The 23,566-nt window shown below is 46.6% G+C and overlaps 1 protein-coding gene across 3 annotated transcripts in view; it reads right to left on the bottom strand.

Annotated features, from left to right (window-relative positions):
- Nucleotides 1-4,618: 4,618 nt before the first annotated feature.
- LOC308562404 (shieldin complex subunit 1-like) overlaps nt 4,619-23,566 on the bottom strand; it is a 77,171-nt gene continuing 58,223 nt past the window's right edge. For 2 of the 3 annotated variants that reach the window (XM_081148457.1, XM_081148460.1), the window contains 4 exons: nt 12,404-12,450; nt 11,823-11,916; nt 5,845-7,481; nt 4,619-5,012 (listed from right to left, as the gene is read on the bottom strand). In XM_081148457.1, coding sequence (XP_081004583.1) covers nt 4,929-5,012; nt 5,845-7,481; nt 11,823-11,916; nt 12,404-12,450 — 1,862 coding nt within the window. In that variant the 3' untranslated portion in view covers nt 4,619-4,928. Of the gene's footprint in view, nt 5,013-5,844; nt 7,482-11,822; nt 11,917-12,403; nt 12,451-16,616; nt 16,890-23,566 lie in introns of those variants that run through there. The other variant, XM_081148459.1, reaches the window with a different exon arrangement.

Genomic DNA, 23,566 nt, shown 5'->3' with positions numbered 1-23,566 from the left:
TTTCTATCTCTCTCTCTCTGAAATCAATAAAGATGTATTTTTAAAAAATTAAATAAACATTTGCTCATGTGGATGATGTTTAAAATAAATGGATGTAGGGAAGAAACAAGACAGAGGCGGAGGGAACAGCTGCACCCGCCACCTCCCGCAACCACATCAAAATGACAACTAAAACACAGAACCGCCATCACTCAGAGCCTCCTGAGATCCGGCTGAGCAGAAGCCGGAGAACCAGGGAGCTGAAGAAGCACCGAGACCGGGACGAGGGGCAGAGACGCGGCCATGGGCCCACCCCCGGTGCTGCGGTTTAAACCTGGGAGGGAATCTCGGCGGTGGGGGTTTCCCGGAGGAGGGAGAGGTCCCGGCCCCACAGCAGGCCCCAGCCCAGGGCTCCAGAGCCAGGAAGAGACATCCCCAGAACTTAGGGCTGTGAAACCAGCGGGGACTGTCACTAAGGGTCGCGGAGGCTGCGGGAGCCCCAGCAGCTCCTCTAAAGGGCCCGCGCACGGAGTCACTCAGATGCTCCCTCTGAGCCCAGCGCCGGCAGCAGCTTGACAGGAACCTGGGACACTCGGGGAGGAACTAACCTGCCTGGAATCCGGTCGAGAGGTGGAGGGGCGGCTTCCTCCCGGGCAGAAGGGCTGGCGGAGGCCATGGCTCCTTTTCGAGTCCTCCCCACACAGCCAGCAGGCAGGCGCCATATTTGAATCGCCAGCACCTGACTCACACCTTTGGCCCCGCCCCGTGATTCCCGGAGGCCCCGCCCCTCCCCACCTGCAGCTCATCCGGGCCATTTCCAGGGGCTTTTCTGTGCAAGTGGCGTCTCCAGCCTCAACCTTAGGACTTTCCTAAAATCTCTCAAACAAGCAGCAGTGGGCCCCATACGGCTTAATAAGTGCGCCCAGGCCTGGCACTAGCGGCAGCCTGCATTGGCTCATAGCTGGGCCTCTCCTGGGCACCTCCAAGCCCAGCACAAGGAGCAGCCAACTAAGGTGTGCTGTGTAGCTCATGCTGGGGGGCCCTGGGCAAGGCACTGGCACAGGCTGACTTTGCACCTCCCGGGAGGCCCCAAAGACAGTGCACCTGGTGGTGAGACTCGACCACGCTGGATTACAACCCTACCACATCCACGAGTGACACTCCAGGGGCGCACTTGGTGAACACCAAAGCTCTACTGAAATAAATCCTGCTCCATAGGGGTGTCTCCAGCACAGCAGCTCTTTGGCTGTAGGTACAGCTGGTCCTCACAGCTGATTGGCCGGGGGGTCAATTCCTCCCAGTGAGGCCAACAGCAACCAAGGCTTAGCTACAACAGGACAGTGCACACAGCCCACACAGGGGAGCACCTGGAAGGCCCAGCTCAGGTGACTGGGGAGACTCAGCCACTGGACCCTACAGGACACCTACTACACAAAGCCACTCTACAAATTCCAGGAGACATAGCAGCTCTACCTAGTACATAGAAACAAACACCTGGAAGCAACCAAAATGTGGAGGCAAAGAAACATGTCACAAAGGAAAGAAGAAATCTCTAGAAGAGGAACTCAATGAAATAGATCCAAGCAAGCTAACAGAAACAGAGTTCAGAATTTTGTTTATAAGGATGTTTAAGCATATTATTAGTGAAATAACTGAGAAAATCAATAACATAATAAAGTACCAATTTGAAATGAAGGCTACACGAACTGAAATAAGAATAATTTACATGGAATCAACAGTAGAGTAGAGGACACTGAGAAACAAATCAGCAATATGGAACATGAGGAAACAAAAAACACCCAACCAGAAGAGCAAAAAAAAAAAAAAGAACCCAGAAATAGGAATATAGTATAAGGAGCCTCTGGGACAACTTCAAGAGGCTCAACATTCGTATTATTGGGGTGCCAGAAGGGGAAGAAAGAGACCGAGAAATTGAAAACCTATTTGAAAAAATAATGACAGAAAACTTCCCCTACCTGGGGAAAGAAATAGACTTACAAGTCCAGGAAGCACAGAGGGTCCCAAACAAGAGGAACCCAAAGAGGCCCACAGCAAGACACATCATACTTAAAATGCCAAAGGTTAAAGACAAAGAGAGACTCTTAAAGAGACTCTTAAAGCAGCAAGAGAAAAGCAATTAGTTACCTACAAGGGAGCACCCATACGACTGTCAGCTGCTTTCTCAACAGAAACCTTTCAGGCCAGAAGGGAGTGGCAAGAAATATTCAAAGTGATGAAAAACATGGAACTACAACCAAGATTGCTCTACCCAGCAAAGCTACCATTTAGAATTAAAGGTCAGATAAAGAACTTCTCAGATAAGAAAAAGCTAAAGGAGTTCATCACCACCTGGCCAGCACTACAGGAAAAGTTGAAGGGTCTTCTTTAAAAAGAAGCTAATGAACAAAAGAATCTGACAAACCTAAATAGATCCAGAGACATTGACGCATGCAACAGATGATCATATTTCAGAGGAAAGAGGGAAGGGGGGTGGAGGGTGGGAAGAGATTAACCAAAGAAGTTATATGCATATATGCATAACCCATGGACACAGCCAATAACGGGGTGAAGGCCTGGGGAGGGGGTGGGAGCAAAGTGGAAGGGGTCAATTGGGAGGGAAAAATGGGACACCTGTAATACTCTCAACAATAAAGATAAAGAAGGAAAAAAAAAGAATATGCCTATAGCTAAAAAAAAAATAAAATAATTAAAAATAAATAAATAAGTAAATAAATAAATGGATGTGTAAAATTTATGTGTGGCCCTGGCAGGCTTTTGAGCTAACAGCTCTCAGACTACAGTGAAAGAAATAACCAACCTAGGGGCCAATACACAGAGGCCATCTTTGGCTAATTTATATAACATGAGGTGATCTAACCCAGTTTTAAGGCTTTAAATACCATCTTTATGATGGTATTTACGTTACAGTAAGTCTTCGCTTCATTATATGCTCATTGTGATACATTAGCATACTAAACGACACACCCCGCTCCCCTGCATGATCAGAAATGGAAAGCCCATATAAGGACACAACAGAGCCAATGGGGGTCTTCACCCCTCTCCTGGAAAAATCCTGAATATTCCTCCCACCTTACTGAGTGCCCTACCCCCTAATTAAATCTCAATAAAGGAAGCAAATCTCACTAAAGGGGGGCTGCTCTGCCTGTGGGGTAGCCCACTCTCTGTCTCACTACTTCATTAGTAAATTCACTTTCATTATAAACTATGCTGGGTCGTCTTTGAATTCTTTCCTGCACAAAGACAAGAACCCACAGTGGGTCACAGACCCTTGGGTCCCCAGACTTCCCAGAACACCTGCATCATCTCAATTTTCCTCTACAGGCCTTAGAGGGAACATAGCCCTGACAACAACTTAATTTTGGACTTCTGGCCTCTAGAACTGTAGGAGAGTAAATTTTTGTTGTTTTAAGTCTCCCAGTTTGTGGTACTTTGTTATGGCAGCCCCAGGAAACTAGTACAATATTTATATACCAACTTGTCCACCATGAGGACGCCCCAGCAGCCATTATCCCCACACCATGTCTCACTTGCCTTTGCAAACAGCCTATCATGATCCCACGGCCAGAAGAAAGAAAAAAAAAAGACCCCAGGCAGAGAAATAATAAGCAGCCTTCTAGAACTGTGTACCCAGATTTAGAACAACTTGCTATGAATTTATAGCGCTGATTGGCTTGCTCCCCAAATGATAAAGCTGAAGCTCTCCTGGAAAAGCATGTGACTGAAAGTTAATCTAAAAAGAATCTGGTCACATTAGCGCAGGCAGTTCTTGACGTTATCAAGAAGAGGAGAATCGGGCTTTCCTGAGTGAATAAAAGCCATATGTGATCCCCAGATGTTTTTGCCACCTCCCGAAAACAGCTCTTTACCAGAACTGTCAAAACAGTAGAAATCAACCAAGTAGAAGCCTCCATTGGTGAGGAAGGAAAGGACAGGTAAAAGGAGGGAGAAGGGGAAATTGTCCAACCGTCTTACCATAAGAAGCTGCGGGCCTAACAACGGCACCAGCCAACATTTCCTGCACCACTCACATTCCAGGCACTACTCTGAGTCTTTTGCCCAAACTCATGTCATTCTCATAACAACCCAGTGAGACAGATGGCCTTATTTTACTGATGAACCTGAGGTCCAGAGAGGGAAAGTAACTTGTCCAAAGTCACACAGCTACTTGGAAACAGAGTCAGAGCTCTGTCTCCTTACAGAGTAGAAATCAGACAGGCCCTGAGGGTCCAGAGATCTTTCTGGACCAGCCCAGATGCTGTGATTCCCAGTCCAGAGTTCTTCCCATTATCCAGGCTTTCTCCTGGGCCCTGAAAACTGACCATCAGCTGGCGACCCCTGGAACTCTCCAGGTAATAGGATTTTTAAGTAATGTCCTATGCTATTTTTTTCAAGCAGGTTCTTCAATCCTATTTAATCTTTCCCCAGCCTGGGAGAACAGGTATCTTTTCCAGATCTCTTTATCTTTCTTTTTACATCCTTGAAAGGTTTGTGTGTTTTTTTTTATTCTGAATCCCAGACCAATAAATTCTAGTGCTGTCTTTTAGAATTCACTTTAAAGAATGGATTTGAAAATCACACTCCTCTCTACTAGCCCAAAGGAAGCTGAGAAGAAGCTTTTGCCTTCAGGTGAATCTTTTATTATTTTAAATGGATACAAACAAAATTTTGCAAGGATGGTAGCACAGTCATTGTCACAAGCATGGTAATATGTCGATTTTGCAAGAAAGAATATGCTATAACTCATGCTATCCTTATTTTCAACAGCATTCTGGCAAAAATTAAAGATATTTCCAATTGCCTCAAGCACTTAATGAACAGCAAAGTCTACTTTCCGCCTTTAGCTAAATAAATGGTGTCTTTCTGTGAAGTGGTGGGAAATAGATAATGCGAAGGCTGCTTCTTAAAACAGCCCTTGGCTCCAATGACCATCAGCCCCTTCGATTGCCACTGAACTTCTCGGCTATCTTCTGTAGTTCCAAATCCATTGCGGCCAGGTTTTCAAGTTCTTTTTCCTGGAAAACACAAAACAATGGCAGCATGAGGTCCCAGATGAACTTATTTCGTCGTAGTTTAAGGCAATACGAACAGAACGGGGGATTGTTAATATGTTGGAGGCTATATGAGACACCCTACATCAGTGGCTCTTAAAGTGCAGCCCCCCAGCCAGCGGGGTCACTGGGGAGCACGTCAGAAACGCAGATTCTTGGACCCCAGCAGGGGCCTACTGAATCCCACTCTGCATCCCTGGCGAGGCTGATGCACAGCCAAGTTTGAGAAGCATCTACATGAAAAACATGAGGAAGAGGGGACAGCTCTGATCATGTTACCTCTCCCAGGTGTAAACTTCTGATTGTTACAGGCCACAAGCTGGCAAAGATAGACCAAAGCAACTCATTTCTCTATTATCTGTTCTTTCCTACCCTGGGAAATAGTGATGCAATGCCCAAGGGAAGACACCGGAGCAGTGGCTGGTTGTCAACCTTGGCTGAACACTGAAACCACCCGGGAGGGTTAAAAAATCCTGACGCCCAGGCCACACCTAGTGCCAAACAGAATCTCTGGGGGTGGGTCCCGGACATCAGCAATTCCTCAAGCCCTCCAGGGGGCTGCCGTGTGCGCCCAGGCTGAGCAGCTCTGCAATGGGAGCTGGTGGGCGGGGACGTGGGCAGTGTCGAGACAGGAGGTGAAAATCAAACCCAGAAATTGCTTCCGCTCTGTTAACTAGGGGTGCATTATCATGGTGGTTAATCCCCCCCCCAGTTTCTCCCCCTTAATATCAGATAGTCTTGAACATATTCACGTTAACCATCTTAAGCTGCTTTTAAACAAAGCCCCCCACCGTACCTCTTCCTCCGTGAGAACCCCGGGGCCGGCCCTGTCCTTCGCACCGTCCCCTGCGCGGCGAGGGGCCAGCGGCTCCTCGGGGTCGTAGAAGTCGGGGAACTCGGCCGACTTCTTCCTGTAGTGCAGGAGCTGGTCCAGCTCGGCCACGCGGTCGTACTGCCGTTTCGGGTCCAGCCTGGGGCCCAGGCTCCGCTTCTCGTGGCCCCAGCTCACGTCGTCCTCGAAGGGCTTCCTCTCCCACCAGTCATAGTTGTACTCGGGGAAGAAGCTCTTCTCCGCCAAGGCCAGGCCGTTTCCGCCTTCGGCCCCGGGAAAGTTGTCATCCAGGCTGTCCTCCCTCCCCTGGTGGCCGCCCCTCCCCGGGGACGGGGCGAAGTAGCGGGGGGGCAGCTCCCCCGCCCTGCTCCTGTGGGGGGTGCGATCGGGGGCGCCCCGGGCGCCCGCAAGCCGAGCCCCCGCCCGGGTCTCCTTCGTGTCCGTGCCCCGCAGGCCCTCCTGCCTCTGCCACGTCCCGCGGGCCCCGTCCTCGCCGGTTTCCTCGCCGTAGCCGAGGCCGTTTCTGTCCGGCTCCTCCCACCCGCCTTGCAGGGGCGCCCGTGCCCTGTCCACGTGGCTTTCGTGAACAGGGTAGTGTCCTCCACCCAAGGCTTGTTTCTCCCCCCCGGGCCTGGCTCTGGGGACGTACCCCCACCCAGGGCCCCTGCCCGCACTTTCCTCGCCGTACCCATAGGCCATGCTGTCCAGGTCCAAGCTGGGGCGGTTTCTCTTGTCCCCCTGGCCCTCAGCCCTGGGAGGCCTGGGAGCCCCCCCCTTCCCACCCTCCAGGTTCTCGGGGGCCCGCAGCCCTGCGTACCCCCCCACCACTTCCCCATACTCGGGTTCTTCCTCTGAGGCCCTGTAGTGGGTTGGATAAGGGTCCCTCTCGTCCCCTAAGCTGGCCTCGGCCGCGTTGGGCCCCTCGGACTCCGAGCGGGGCTGTCCCCTCTCCTGGGAGGATCTGTCAGGCCTGCTCCGCCCATGGTGGTGTCGTGGCCGCCAGCGCCGTTTGTCCGCCTCGTGGCTGGCAGCTTCCTCGCTTTCCTCAGACTCCTCCTGGCTCCCAGACTGGCTTTTGGACTCTCTGCTCTCCTGGCTGCTCCTCTCCCGGCTGTGTGTCTTCTCCTCGGGGAGCCTGGCAGAGCGCGTGTCATACCTGGCCACCATCGCCTCTGTTTTCCCAGCGGAAGCCTGGTTTCTCGTGTCAGGAACGGCCTCGTGCGTCTCTCCTGGCTCTTCCAGGTGCCCCTCTTCCCTGCCACCGTCCCCACGCCCCATTTGCCGATCTCTCTCTCCGTCCTCTCCCTCCCTGCCCTCTCCCACGCTCTTCTCAGAATGGTGCGTCTTTGCTTCTTTGGAGACTTGGCTGTCAGAGGGATAGAGGCCCCCTTGGGGCTCCCCGGCTCCCTCTCGGCTGTGCCCGCCGCCTTCTCTGCTGGCCACCGACAGGCCCTGGGTGCCCTCCTCCCCTGGGTCTCCTGGGTCCTCCCTACTGGAGGGCCTGCGGGCTTCTGAGGCGTCAGCTTGGTCTCGTAACAACCTTACTTCAAACCTCGTGTTTTCGTTTTCACTTTTCTCTTCATCTTTAACCTCTTTTCCGCCTGTAATGAAAATTTTAAAGAGTAAGTATAACTTCAGAATTGCTTGTGGTCCAACAAACACCAGCCTCAGTGATCACTACAAATCCTAAGGACCTGAAAATCATTTGGAAAAATTTTAAGTTAATAAAGAATATACCCAGATTCTTTTTAAAAGGAAGTGGTATGAAAGCTTGTTGACTATGTTTCAATCTAACAATAAACTCTCTATTTTTATTTTTTCATAACACCCAACCAGCATCTCTCATAGGTATTACCAATGATCAAATTGAAATCCAAGTATAGATTTATGAGATATTAGAATTTAGAACCAGAAGAAACCTTAGAATTTGTCTAGTTCAACTTCAACTTTTTGCAGACTAAGACCTTAAGACTCAGAGAGGCGTCATTCGGGGCCATTCTTTCCATATTTTCTCTCAGTAGGAATTGAAAAGTTAACATTGCATTAATAGTTCTAACTAGAATCCAGCTAAATAAAGTTAAATAGCCAAAATAAGAAATTTCAGGATTCAAAGGAGAATTGAAAATTTTTTAATTATTAGTTTATCAGACCTTTATTATCCAATCAACTATGTAGACTCAACCTAGAAGCAAGTGACAATATAACTTGGTATTTGGTGATAAGAAGGGTATATATTTCCCCCCTGAGAAAGCTACACAGCAGTGGAAAGGCCATTTCTTCCTTCACTCAGGTCCCATCTGCCCAACATGTTCTTAGATGTTGAGATGAAGTTTAGTATACTGAGTTTTTTTGTATTTTCAAGAGTCAACAGTACATGGTATAACCAATATTTTAATTGAATGCTGTTCTCTCCCATCTTTTCCAAATGTCAACAGCTCCTTTACTAAACTCTCCTTAACTCAAGGACGTCCCATGAAAGGAGATACGCAGTTAACACTGTCTCACTTGTTAGCTGGGAGGTTTGGATTTCAACTTATGTCACTGAGTTCAGAGAGAATGCCCGAAGCCAGGGCCCCTCACAGCTCCCGGTGTACATCTGAGCTGTCCATTGTAGGAGCCACCAGCCCTCTCTGGCAATTTAGCATTTCAAATGTGGCTGGTCCAAACTGAGACATGCTATAAGTGTAAGATACCCACAGATTTTGAAAACTTCATATAAAAAAATGTAAAATATCTCAATTTTTCATATTGATTATATGTTGAAATGACAATATTTTGAAAGTATTGGATAATATGTATCATAAATATGTTGGATGTGTTCAAATTGTATAGTAAATAAAATATATTAGATAAAATTAAATATATTATTAAAATTGATTTCACCTGTATTTTTTTTTTTTAATCTTCACCCAAGGATATTTTTCCCATTGCTTTTCAGAGAGTGGAAAGGAGAGAGAGAGAGAGAGACATCGATGTGAAAGAGACACATCGATTGGTTGCCTCCTGCACGCACCCTGACCAAGGCCTGAGATCGAGCCTACAAGCAAGGTACACGCCCTGGGCCAGAATCAAACCCAGGACCCTTCAGCCCACGGGCCAACCCTCTAACCACTGAGCCAAACCAGCTAGGGCATCACCTGTCTTTTTATCTTTTTAATGTGGCTACTAGAAAATTTGAAATTATATTTGTGTTCCCATAATATTTTTATTAAATGGATCTGATGAGTCATATTGAGCTGACATTTGCAAAATAGAAAAAAATTGGTCTGTTTTGCAAAAAATGTCCAGCCTGCCATGATAACATTCTCATGTTTTATGAGACAATTGAAATGTCCCTGACCTTTCACACCCAGACACCTGAGAGCTGGCTCCTCACCAGTCCCTTTGCCTTTTAAGAGCCAGTGGTGGTATGTGCAGCACTGAGGCTGGTGGGGCTGGCCAGGTAGGCACAGGTAAGCAGGGAGGCTTTGGTCAGATACTAACATCATTCTGAGAATCGGCAGAAATCGTGCCACCGATCAGACAGGATCTCAGCTTCCCAGGGCAGAGGCTGTGTGGCCCCTTCCTACTGCCCGCTGGTCAGGAACAGAAGTATTTTTCTTTTTTCCGAGTTAAATGTGTGCTGCCTGTAGCAGCTTGTGCCTGAGGCTCAGCACTTCCTCCTAAATTTAGCTTTAAGCCCCCGCAGGTGAGATCAGAGGAGGGCTGTGATTAGTAGCACACAGTCGTTGTCAGCCTGTAAAACCAAGGGGTAAAGCTCACTCTCATTTTCAAGTAAAAAGGGGAAAATGTGCGTTCCAGCCCTAAAATGTTGCAAGGATGACCAGGTCAACCCGGTGAAAGAGATTCTTATACCTGTTAAGAAACTGGACTACACATTCCCTAAGATCTCTTCAAGCCATAAACCAGTGACTCTTTCCTGCTCCCCAAATGCTCGTATGCTGGCCCCGGAGATGTTCCAGAGAGACTGGCAATGGATAGGGAGATGGACTGGCTGTGGGAAGGAAGCTGCAAGAAGGAATTCATCCATCCAGTTGGCTGAAAGCTCCACTAGACTTTGGATCGGCTTAAGACATGTCAGCAGGGGAGAGAAAACTGGAACAGGACAGAAGTCACAAACTGGTAGCCCAGAGGTGAATTGTTTGGCCTATAATAACATTTTCAGTAAATTCTAATTCAGAAGCAATACTTAAACACCTGGAGATGTGCTTAAAAATCCCAATTTTAGCTTCTTTTGAAAAAAAAAAATCCCAAGATCTGGTTACAGAGTCTGTATTTCTCCACAGGAGGGTTGGACCTGAGAAATATCTGCTCCCCCTTAGGGGCCTGTCCTGCCTACTCCTTTATCTTATCTGTTTGTCTGGAGCTCTTAAATCCTCCCAATGTCAGCGCTTTAGGACTCTCCAGATACAATGTCACCAGGGTCCTGATAGGCTTCGGTAGTTTGTTTTTTGCCAGTTTCCCTGGAGCTCTCACGACAGACACCAAAAGACCCCAGGGCACAGTCAGTGATGAGCAGAGAGGCTAGAACCCTGCGGCCACACCTAGGGGGCTAAGAATCTGATCCTGGCAGGCAAGCGGAGCCCTGCATCCAACCGCCCTTCCTAAGCCGTCAGGGTTCTTTGATGACCTAGTATGACAGGCCTCAAACTTCTGCATCCATCTGGTAAACAAAGAGAGGAGAAGGGAGATAGTGAGATGGGTTTGCCCAACAGAGCAGCCTTTAGTCCCTGCCTGAAGACCCTGCGCTCTCACTCATTCCCTGTAATGGCTGGAAAGGAAAGTCGGGAGAAATGTAGTAAGAAGCATGTACGCAGGCAGTGAAGAGAAGTTTGCACTTCCGTGGGTCCCTGCCCCACACCTCCTATGGTTACCCTGAAACCCCCAATGGTGGATTGAGTCCCCCCAGGCGACTCTTTTGGTCAACTGCTAATGTTTGTTTTTAACCATTCTATGGTCCAGGGTTCATGCGCAGTAATAGCAAGAGAGTATTATCTTGCCATGAGAGATTTTGAAGGAGAAAAGAAAAAGTCCACTGTTCCCAGCCTTGACTAAAAATTTAAAAGTATAGAAAGAAAGAAAAGAAAAGGTAAAAGCATAGAAATGTGTTGCGGGGAACCGTGTTTTTTGGACTTGTTCAGTCAGTTTGACTCCATGCATAAGAGAGACTGCAGAGTTTTATAAAATTGATCTCTTAGTGTCAACTCCCGATGGATGCTGCTTGGGTCACTGTTCAAGTTTCGTTCTCAACAGAAGGTGATTTGCGTAGAGAAAACATCCCCATCTCAATTCAGAAGGTTATTGCTCTGACTCATTGGCTGCTCTGCTTCTACCCTCACCCTTTCCAGTTCTCACGCCCAGAATTCCTGGTACCATTTGGTAGTAACTCCCCTCAAATAAGCTCTGCATTAAAATGGCTCAAGCGATCTGTCATGCAAACGGGCCACAAGTTTCCTAGTCACCTTTCCCAGCTTCTAACTCAGAAGATCATCACCATTGAGAGTAGAAGGCAAAGAGATTAATTTTAAAATCTCCTTCTGTCCCTTCATCTTCCAACACTCCCAGAACACTCAGTCGTCCTGCCTCCATCACAAATGAGCGCTCCCCACATCTCCCTGCACCCACATGACAGCTTATTCTAAAAATCCAAACTCTGGAATCAATGAATTTAAGAACTGATAGGCATCTCAGAGACTGTCATTGAGTTCAACCCCCTCATTTTACTTCGAGGAAATAAGCCCAGAGGGGCCAGGGATCTTTCCTATGGTCACACAGCTATCCAATGGCAGAGTAGGGGCTAGAAGCCATATCTTCTGCCTCCCCAGATACCAATCTAGTCTACGCTCCTCCCTCATTTGGAGGTGAAGCGGAAGGTGAACTAGAGGGAGCCAGAGCAAGGACCACTCGAGGGACAAAGCTCCCCTGCAGGGCAGGAAACTTACTCTTCCTCAGGACCTGTCGGCACTCAGGGGTGATGGGTGGAGCATTGGACTTCAACAGGGCATTTGAGAGGACCTCGATGATGCAGCGAGTCACCTGGGGGGGAAAACCAAAAGCAGGTTGGCAACAGCTGGTATTGATAGGTTGAAAGACTACTCAACCCAGAGCCGTTGCCCAGAGAGGCTTGGCTGTGTGACCTGTACTGATGCAGGATCCTTGGGGTAGGAATGTAGATTTATAGGACTAATGAAATGTCCCAGGCCTCTCCACAGAGCAATGCAAGATGGCACTGGGCCAAGATCACCCCGAGAAGGGAAATGAACACCCATTTCTGAACCAGTTGGAAGGAAAATGGTAATAAAACATCAGAGGCAATAAAACATCCAGGAAAGAGGTCAGAGCCCAGGGCAGGAGGGACATCATTTGCCCCCATTCCCTCAGGGATGAAAACCTGGTTTGTAAGACTATGTTGTGCTGTTTGTTGTTTGTTTTTGTTTGGTTTGGTTTGGTTTGGTGTAATAAGGAGTGGGAGAACCTATGGTCTAGATATAAGTCTAGATTCTGGGCTTATATCTCAACTTACCATTTCTTCATTGTGGGTCCTGGTATCCGCTGGCATGGAACTGACAGCTTTGGAAGAGAAAAAGAATGGGAAATGACGGGTCAGTTTTGAACGTGTTGTGAACCCAAACACAAAATCATGCCCCACCTCACACACGCAGTGCCTGGAGAGAGGGACAGAGTGAGAGCTGAACAGAGTGTGGAGGTTGTTGGGGCTGATTGCCCAGGAGCTATGCGCGCACACACACACACACACACACACACCACACGCACACACACACACACACACACACTGTTTTCCCTAGCAATGTCTTCAACATGATTTGGAAACGAACGCTATCTTATATCCAGTATAAATCAAATCCAGACCACAGACCAGGGGAGATCTGGGGGTACTGGTAATATTCTGTTTCTTGATCTGGGTGCTGATGACACAGGTGTGCTCAACGCATGAAAAATCATGAAGCTGTATCCTTATGATCTGTGCAGTTTTCTATGTGTATATTATACTTCAATCAAAAGTTTAAAGTAAACCTAGTTTAAGTTAAACCAGGGTGTCGCCCTCCACCCTTCTGCCCATTCAAAATGGGTAAAGATCTGTGATTCCCTCTGCCTATTCGCGTCCTCCCAAAACATCCTCCCCCAAACTCACTTCCTTTACGAAAACATGGTTGTAACCATCTCACAGAATCAATTACCTCATTTTCACCCCCAGCTCTCTGCCTGAACAAGCTTGCTTACGCATCTGTGTCAGTGAATGCCGTATATAATCCCCGTTGCCTGCGGCCACGCAAAGAACAGGGGGGCATCCAGTTCTGCTAGTAGAGCATCGAGCCCATAACATCATGTGCAAATAAATATTTAACAACTATTTATGGGGATATTTTAGTTTAACAACTATGTATGAAGGCATTTTAAAAGGATAATTTTAAATTCATTTAAATTAAATTTCATGAGATTCTGCTTATTTTAAACCAGAATGAAGAATATTTGTCTTCTTAGGAAATGCTTCAGGTGATTTTAATTTTCCAGCGCCTTCCTTTTTTCCTTTCCAAGCTGTTTTGATACTTCCATGTTTCACTTTGGCTTTGTGCCGTCTGAGCCTTTTCCACTGGACAAGCTCAGAGCACTCATGTACATAGAGGCTCGTTTCCTCAGCTCTCCGGGCACTGCCTGGAGGAGAAGCTCAGTGCAGGAAATTCTCCTCGGTCCCTGAAACAGGAGAAGAGCCGGCTGGGGCAAGAGCAAAACTCTCAGACATCGGAGATGGAGATGAGAGCTGCTCAAATGCGGTTTATTTATAACCAGCAACCTGACCTTTCCTCCCAAAATGTTTCCTCCCGAAGCCTCTTTAACCACCTCCCTCCAGTCAATTACATACATAGGGCTCAGCCCAGAAATACAACATCAGTTTCACAAATTCACCTTCCTGGATCTTCCTTTTCAAAGCATGGCCTGGGATCTACTTCAATTGTTTCAAGAGGCCCAAAGTTATCCAGCGTGTTAAAATAATTCGTAAACTGTTTAAGAAGTGGCTAAGAAGGTATGAAGACCCTATGTTCTCCCTGAAATGTAGTCCAGACAAGACCTAGGCAGCCCACCTTTGGAACCCAGGGTCCGCTATGCTGGGCCATTGTTTTATCCCTCAGTGGCTGCTATTTGGGACCATTCCCACTTCAGCGCTCGCTCTTTCCACTTGAAATCTGTAAAATCCTCTCAAAAGAAATAACTGAGAGAATTCCTCCTCTCATAAACTAGAAGGTGCCTTTAAAAATCTAGCTTTACTAAATTTATTTGGTATTATAGTTTCTTGCTAATACTTCCCTTCCCCTCCCCCCCAACAAATGTAAAATAGGTGTTTTTAGTAACTGCTGATACTGCCAAAGTATTATCAGTAATCAGATTTGGGAGGAGAGAAACATTTGTCTTTTATTGCTCTAAACAGTTTGAAGCTCATGTTTATTATTACAAACCACTATTGTTTCCATCAAAAAGGAACTAGGGTCTCCTGTGAAAGTACATTGTGCCTCTTGGTGAGACATATAAATGCAATTGTATTTCTTCCAACAGAATCTGTGGCAACAAAGTAACAACCAAAACATCTTGATTTCCCTAAAGTAGTTACCTTGCTTGTTTTTGCATAAAGATTCAGGAGGCACAAAAGAAAATCAATGATTATGTTAAAAGAAAGTAGTCAAATGGTAGAAAAAATTTCAAGTAATATTGTGCGACAAATCTGAGAAAAACACCTAAAGTATTAATATCTCATAAGACTATCAAGGTTTGGTCCCAGATTGAAAATAAAGCTATACAATAACAAGTTAAGCAGACCCTTCTGAGTACAGAAACCATCTAACCTGGTATAATGTGGATATCAGACAGCTACTTCACTCTTGTTAATTGTTAGAGTGCACAGTAGCTACTGTAAAAATGTGTAGCTCTCCCTCCAGAGGCTCTGAAGGGGAAGGAAATAAACCATATGGTTTCCTGAGGTTTCTTCCCAGCCCTGTGATTTTGCTAAATAACAAACTCTGCTTGAAGGTTATCATGTCTCATTTCCAGGTCTTGGGGAAGGTGGGAATGGAAAATAACTGCTAATGGATATGGGGTTTCTTTCTGGGGTAATGAAAATGTTCTGAAATTTGATAGTGGTTATACAATCTGTGAATATACTAAATATCACTAAATTATGTACTTTAAAGGGTGGGTTTTATGGTGGGCGAATTATAGCTCAATATAACATTTTTAAAGAATATAATGTCTCCATTTTAGCTCAAATTAAAATACGAGCCCTTCTTAAAATACTCTCTTTCATAAGAGAGCTGTAAGTATTTTACCACTATTATTAAATACGCTTCACAAATGTCCCTGTTACTGTGGTGCATAGTACAATGGATAGCACAGCTTTGGCCTCTTAAGCAATTCCTTTCTGAAGATTTTTTTTTTTTTACCAGAAAGACTCTAAATCATTCATTTGGATTTCTTTAAATAAACTGAGAACATTTATAGGCAATTTGTAAGAATGCAAGCACTTTAGAAAATTCTGAATGTATGTAGCTTGCAGTAAAATAAATTACCACTGGCTTTCCTTCTGTCTCTTTACATTTTGGATCCAGTAATTGCTGTCAATGAAACCTTCATATTCATGGATGCTAGTTAGAATCTCAATCTCAGATTTAAAGAAAAAATTTCTATGAGGTCATTAAAATAGCCAAAGAAAACCTCCAGTTTAATCTGGTGGTGGTCTATTTACTTCTCAGTAGTCTCAATACTCCTCATGGCTTTACTTCAACACACATACACACACACACACACACACACACACACAATTTTTTAAAAATTGCCAGAGCTAGTTTGAAAGATTAAATCCCATATCCTTCCACACATCAAGAGACACTGTCACATATTTCATCCTGTTATATGTCAATTATACTTCGATTTTAAAAAGACAGAAAAAGTTCATCTTCCCGAATTGATTCAGACAATTTTTTTTACTACTCCTAAGGATATTTTTGATGTTATTTTATATCCTATTATTCTTCTGGAATACAAAAACCAAAATATCCACTAAAGTTTCCATTCATAACTCAAAAATACATTAACTTGAATGTGAAATTACTTCTCTCCAGAGACAGAAATACAAAATGCAGAAAAAGATTATATTAACCCTGACCGCACATATACATGAACACACATACACTACATTATATATGAACATGCTACTAAAAAGATATGATACCTTATCTACATGAGACTTACTTTTATCTCATCATGTTTCTATAATAATAATAATAATAACAAAGGGAAAATATGCAGGTGCCAACTCCATCATATCACATGCACTCCTGTCTCTCCTTGGCTATCTGGTTTTAAGAAGCCAACCACACACTTAAACACGGACACAGCATAAGCCTCTAGCCGCGCGCGTCCAGGCGGTGGGGAGCCTGACGGTGGCGAGCTGAGCGCCCCGGAGGCCCGGGCGCGTGTCCTCCCCCCGCGGGGACCCTCGGGGACGCAAGGACGGGGGCTCTCCGGTTGGGCAGGGAGCCCTCCGGCTCCTTCCCAGTCAGCCCGCGGGCGGGAGTGGAAGGGAAAGGCGCAGGGCAGGGCGGAGACGAAGACCCTCCAGCGGGAGCGAGCAGCGCTGCCCGAGCCCCTCCCCGACCCTGCGCCCGGGCGCGGGCGGCGGGCGCGGCGCTGTCCGCGGTGCTGAAGCGCCCGCCGCGCCCACTCACCGGCCGCCAGCGCGGCTCCCAGGAGCCCGAGCAGCGCCGCGCGCCGCATGGCCCGGCCCGGCCCGGCTCGCGCGGCTCTGCGCCGGGAAGGCGCGCGGGGCCCGAGGGCGAGAGCGGCGGGAAGGCGAGGCGAAGATGCTCCCGCAGGGCGGTCGCGCGTCCGGTGCCCGCCGTGTGGCGCAGGCCCCCGCGCTTTTAAAGGGCAAGTCCGGCTGCGGGGCCGGGAGGGGCGGGCACCCGGGAGGCGGCGCCCCCTCGCTCAGCCCTGACGTCACGAGCGGCCCCGGGGGTGGCGGCGCGAGCGGGCGGCGACGTGCGCCAGGCCAGTCGCCGGGGCGCGCTCGGTCTGCGGCGGGGGTGGGGACAAGGGCGGAGGGAGGGTGAGCGGGGCCAGGCAGCCCGAGGCCGGGAGAGGCGAGGCCTCCCCTGGGCTGCCCGGGAGCGCTCCCCGCCCCCCCCCACCTCCAGCCTGAAGAGTGTGCGGGAGGCTGCGCGGCGCGGCTCTGTGCGCGGTGCGTCCGTGACCAAGTCCGCTTTGTGTCCACCGCCGAGGAGGGGGAGCCTCCTGCTAGCAGGCGACGGCTAGCCCGCGGCGCCCATGGGAGAGCGCGTGATGCCTTCAAAGCCGAAAGGCGCGGCTGGAGAACACGGAACCTGCTTTTTTCCCCAAGTTTTGGCCTTAAATCTACCTACCCAGGATTCGTTCTTTCTACCTACCCGTCTATTTATCATCTCTCTCTCTCTCTCTCTCTCTCTCTCTCTCTCTCTCTCTCTCTCTCCCTACCTATCATCCCCCCCATAACATGGACACATGGTAAAAATGAAAAAAGCAGATGCTACAAAAGGCTTTACTGTAAATGTTGCTCCTCCACCTCTATCTCCCCAAGCCCCCCCGTTTCCCTCTGCAGGGTCAAAATGACTTAACCCCTTTCCGTTGTCAGGCTTAATGTACTTTGGGACCCAGAGAGCTGCGTCTTCTTCTGGATGGCTGCACGGAATTACATTAATTGCATTCGTCAGAATTTCTCCAGTCGCCTCTCTGGTGGGCACGTACCGAGGCGGTTATCCTTGGGCCCGGCTGCTCCCTTTCAGCAGAGCCACAGTCTCGGGCTGCGAGTGGAGTGACCTGCTGGTAGGAACCAGCACGTCCCGCAAGCCCTGTGCAGCCTGTCTTGCTTTAAAATTGAAACAGGAAATTGCTCTGTTATTACATGCCGAGAGGACAGCGAAAACATCTTCCAGGATATTTTCGATGTGGGTTCTGTCAGTCTAATGAGGGATCAGGAAAGCAGCAGGCAGGTGCTGGAACCATTCAGGAACTCCTCTGATGGCACAGGCTTTGGGGAACAGGGTGAGCCTGCATTTGGGGCCCCTTTCCCGGCCGGCAGATGTCCGCATGCACAGCTAGAAGGAGGTTTCGGTGCCCTTTTCCTGAAAATCGCTGAGGCTCAGATTCTTTCTGCTGTGCTGAGTGCATGGCTACATCTTCCTGAGAAGGCTGGGAATTATTTCACCAAGACCACAGCCAGAGAATATTTAAGAGAAGAGCCTTCAAAAGGATATTAGTGGAATAATTGGCAAAATTTGAACAAGATCTGTAGATTACATAATAAATACTGTATCGGTGTTGATGTCCTGATCTTGAGAATTGGACTGTGATTATGTAAGAAAATAACCACATGTTCAAGTATCCAGAGATAAAAGGGTGCCATATGTACAACTGATTCTCAAGTGTTTAAGAAAAAAATAAAAAGCTCGAGTTAGGGAAAGGAAAAGAAAGAATCCTAAGGCAAGCAGGGCAGCACATTTGGGAAACGGGGTGAAAAGTGTATGAAAAATTTTAATAACATGTTTTCATTTTTTCCAAAATATATTATTTTAAAACAAACAGAAAAAAAAATGTTCTTTGCACAAAAGAGTCTGTTTTAAAATCTCTGAAAGCGGTGGGTACAGAAAACAAAAGTGTTGCGTTAAGGCGCTTCCTTGGGTACTGATCTGGGAGAATTCGTCTTCTGTTGAAATTATATAAGGGTCCCAACTGCCCTTTTAAATGCACTGATTGCCAGCCCTGGCCCGTTGCTCGGTTGGTTAGAGCATAAAAATGGGTAGAAAATGGGTCAATGTTTCTCTCTAAAAATCGATAACTTAAAAAAAAAATGCACTGATTGCCGATAGTGCTTTGAAATTGCCATCTTCCAGGAGCATCTGCATTCCAGTTGTCTAGCAATTTCCCTCTCCTCTTGTTCCCTTGAAAAACAAAGGGTTAAAGGTGTTAACGTCATCTGTGGCTTCCCAGACCAGGCTTGCTCCGAGTTTATTACTCACCAAGGGAAGTCTTTTCATTCTTGCCGGTTGACCCACAGCCGTTTTCTTTATTCAGACTTACTTTTCTTTTTTCTCATTATTTAATGAACTTTTTATTATTTTGCCTTCACATTTAGCTCGTCATGTGCCAGGAGGAAAATCGCCTTTGGGAGGAGTATTTCTCAGGAGTTTTCTCAAAGCAGGGTGATGGAGGAAAACCAATATTTTCCTTAGGAACCAGGGTTTAGAATAAACATGGTATGAGATAAGGGTGTAGTCACTTTTTTTTTTTTAAACCAGATCACTACCTAATTACCCTGGGAGTCATTTTTTAAAATTGAAGTGACTATCCTTTTCCACCTGCTTTGTTGTATCACTTTTTAAAAAATCTAGTCCACATGTATATGGGTATGTTTCTGGACTCTTTTAGAATATTGGTTCATTCCATTTCATTGGTTTATTTGTTTCTCCTCGGAGCAATACCACACTTTCTCTATCACCATAGCTTCTTACTAAGTCTTAATATCTGATGGAAAAGTTCTTCCCATCTTGTTTTCATTCTTGGTCCTTTGCATTTTCATGTAAATTTTAGAATCAGTTGTCAATTTCCACAGGGGAAAAAACACCTGTTAGAATTTCGATAGGAATCGCATCAAATCTATAGATTAATTTAAGAACAGGTGACATCTTTAATCTATAGATCAATTCGGGAACAGATGGTATCTTTACAAGACTGAGCAAACGTGGCTTTTTGATTGCTGATAATATTCTGGATATAATCTTACCTCAAGTAGCACAAAATACTATTACCACAGGAAAAGACAAAAAGCCACAGGGAAGAGCGTGTCTCAGGAATGCTCTCAAAGAAGAGCTAAGGGGGAAAAGGTATCTCCTTTAGGAACCAGGGTTCAGATTAACCATGATTTTGTACAAGGCTCCTGAAATAGGTTATCTACCAGGGGCCAGCCAGAAAAATGAAACCACTAGAAGGAATTTAATACAGGAAAGAATGCCCAGAGGTTAGAAAAGCTAAAATAGGGGAAGAGGAAGAAACTCTGATTAGTAACTGCCGGCAGGAGCTGCACCCTGGGGAATGGAGAGAGAAAGGAAGGATGTGTCCCTACTGAAGCCCAGGAATGTGGGCCACTTGCTAGGAGTGGGAGCCTCTGCAGTCTAGGAAGGGGGGGTTTGGGGGCAGCTGCGGAGGAAGGCCTAGCTGGTGGGAGCTGGGGCCACTGAAGAGAAGCAGCCACTCACTGCTAGAGATGCATCCCATCCTCCCAAGAAGAGAAAGGGAGAGGAACACCCTGGCTTCTTTCTTTTAGTGCCAGTGCCTCTTAGTGGCTGAACATCTCTGGAAATGACTGACAGGGAAGTTTGGGAAATAGTGTTTGCAAAGGCCAGTCCTGCCAGAAGAGAGGAAAGAAGGAATCATCAGAAAACAAACAGATAAATGGCATATAAATCAAAACTACCTGGCACTACAGGTACTGAATTTAGATTTTTCTCTCAAAATTAATTTTATTTGCGTATGTAAATGCTTACTATGTGTCAAATCCTTGTCTTAGGGTCTGCTTCTGAGGAAAACTGGACTATGACTCATAGATTCACAAACCTATAACAGGCTGTTAAATAGAATTTTTCTTATTATGTCTGATATTTGGCTGAGGCCTCAGAGCTAGAGAACGTGGTTTTAAGTGCCCACCTGTTCCAAACAGAAGAGTCAGTCTCTACGAGACTTACTAACATGGGGCTGAACTGGCACGTGGCTCTCACTCACATCTGTGTAAGGCAAAGAGTGAAAGAAAGAATTTATTTGAAAGGAGTTTGTAGGGAGCTCTGTACTGGTTCATGATGCTTCTTTCTAACTCTGCCAAGTGAGTGGCCCCAAGAGAACAGATCATAAAAAGTGGGGTTGTCTCATTCCAAAATACGTGTTTCAATTTGTGGAATATCTAGCACCAAGCCGGAAACAGTGGTCATGACCTTGAAATCACAGCACGTTCAGGCCAACAGGGCTGATACTGTGAATCAGAAGCAGTCCCGTGCTGGTCGTTTTGAAGTCTCCCTCCTGTGTTCTGCCTGCTGAACTCCCCTGGCCTTTCTCTGTGTCTTTATCCTCAGGACTCATGAAATGGAACTTGGTTCTTCCTCTGTGATTCCGAGAGATCTGGTGGACCTTAGGCCCCTTTTCTCTGAGAGGAGGTACTCTGCCGCTGCTGCTGCTGAATTTTTAATTATTTATGGTGAACATTAGAGCATAACTACTTCCAGGCAGGCCTCTCCTCAACAAAAAAGTATTCTGTAGATGTAAACTCCAGGAAAACTCCATGTAGGCTAATTTCAGTTTTACACTATGAATATTTTATTTCCCAATAATTCATAATGGTCCTGGAGGAGCCATTATTGTTAAGTAAATATGCATAGTCTGAAACCTCCCAAGATGTAATTGCCCATATTTTTGATGTGGGTAACAAAGATATAAATGTAAGTGGGTCACTTCTCAGAAGTTTTATTAAGGGATTGCTTTCTGTGTCTTTCTTCTCCCCCAGCTGCCTTTCCTTTCTTTTACATTCACTCACAAAGCTGAGAAAAGAACGCCAACTAATAAAATACTGCCAGATAAAGATGGTACTGCTTAAACTGTAAATCACCAATGGATGAGCCAGTCTCAACGCAAATATTTTTGTCTTTCGGCAGACAAACCTGACATTTCTAGCAGGTAGGAAGAGAGATACTGGAAAACATACCGGATTTGGTACTTTCTCCCCAGAAGTACAGTGGAGGCAGAATTCACAGCTAACTTAGGAAAGAGGAAAACGTACCTTTGCAGGAGTGTGACCCAAGAGGCAAAGTGGTACCGCAGGCCCCAAGCAGACTGGCCCCGCGGGAGCATCCCTGCGGAGATCCCAAACTGGCCAGGCCTGGCTCTCAGGTAGGTTATGTTTGGCTTGTACGGCTTGGTTGTTTTAAACGTGTGAATTTAAATGCCTTTAGTTGAGGCTTGCACGCTCCTGTTTGGCCACACTCAGTCACCACCAGTTTTATAGTCTTAACATCTAGCCCCGTTCTCACAGTTTATCCCCTGTTGACCCTTGGAAGCATTTGCTTCTCTGGAAGGAATGCCTTGGCCTCTTTTTTCCACCCTGGCAGAAATGCTCCCATTGTCTTGATTAGGCTTCTAATCCCCATGGGAGACGTAGTTCCTCACACTCAGGATGAAAGAGTTCAATTCGATAGCTTTCCTCCTCGAACCTAAAGTCAACCCAGAGAGAACTGGAGCTTTGCCGGTGGGGACTGTGTTTCTTTGAAACTTAAATGAAGTAGGGGAAGGGCAGGCCGGGTGGGACCAGGTGGAAAGGGGCTTTGGGTAGTTAGAGAGCAAGGCCAGGGGATAAGCAGCTCCAGCTGCAGAGTTTCCATAAGGGAATCCCTTCCCAGCACTTCTTGGAAGATTTATATGCTTTCCAAATCTCAAATTCCAAGACCAATTAGTTGAGAAACTGGGACAACAGGAAAAGGTATTACGATTCCCCTGTGAGAATGAAAGCTTAACAATCAACAGAGAAACCCAGCTGCTTTAAAGGGACCCGCTGATAAGCAAGATCGGGAAATGCTGAGGCGGAGCGGAGGGTTTAGGGGAGGTCCCCGGGAGCAGGGCAGGAGCAGGCCGCATGGACGTCACAGTGCGATTGGTCTGCGTGGCTTGTAGCTGTTGCCGCATCGGAAGGATGTGTTCAGGGTCCTGTTTACTTACTGTGAGGCACTCCCGCAAACGAAATAAATACCGGTGACTTTATGCTCTTTATGACATGCTTTATGCGGATCCTAAGCGTGGCGTTCCAAGAAATAACTTTTCGAAGCAAAATTAGTTCATTAATGGGTGATTTTGAATTGTGATAAAAAAAATCACAATTCAAATTTGTAATGCTTACTTGCTGGGTTAGATTTGAACGTTAGATTATTCTCGCTCGCCGGAATTTTACAATGTTTGGATATTTGCTCTAGGCTACGGTTCTTTATAAATACTACTAAACTGTGTATTTCTTACTTATTGAAATATTTTAATAAGCCCATAGTAATGCGTAAAGAATTTCTGATGTTTCACTTCCAAGTCCCAAAGATTCATATTTTTTGAGAATTTAGAAATACTGCAATGAACAAGGATTATAAAAGGGCGAGTGAGAGTCTGTTTTGAAACTTTGCCTGGGGCCAGTCTTATTCCTGGAGGAAAAATAGTGGTATCGCAGAGGCACGGTTCCTCCAGGGAAGCGAAGTTATCCAGTAAATGTCACAGGCTGAAGCAGCGCAGGAATTTGCTCTTTTCTCTCATCCCCCGCGTTCTCAGTTTCATCAAGAGTCATCACTGTACCTTGGTCTGAGTCAGCTCGTATGTCCGAGGCGGCTTCCACGAATGTGGCAGCCGAGCTGCTGTTTGGTCTGGAATCAGGTCTTTTAAACTACTCTGGGCCCAAGGAGCCCGGGGCAAAATCGCAGCAGCTGTGGCTTCCCACGTGTCAACCGAATGTTTTCCAGCCCAGACCAGCTCAGATGGAACAAGATGTGATCCAACCACAAGTTCTCAAAGTACAGCGATTGTTTCCCTGAGAAGAAATTACTCTTTATCACCATATCAGAGATTATGT

This window comes from Miniopterus schreibersii (genome assembly GCF_964146895.1).
Source record: "Miniopterus schreibersii genome assembly, chromosome: 10".
In the NCBI taxonomy this organism is placed as follows: Eukaryota; Metazoa; Chordata; class Mammalia; order Chiroptera; family Miniopteridae; genus Miniopterus; species Miniopterus schreibersii.
This window is presented reverse-complemented; position numbering and strand designations above follow the sequence as displayed.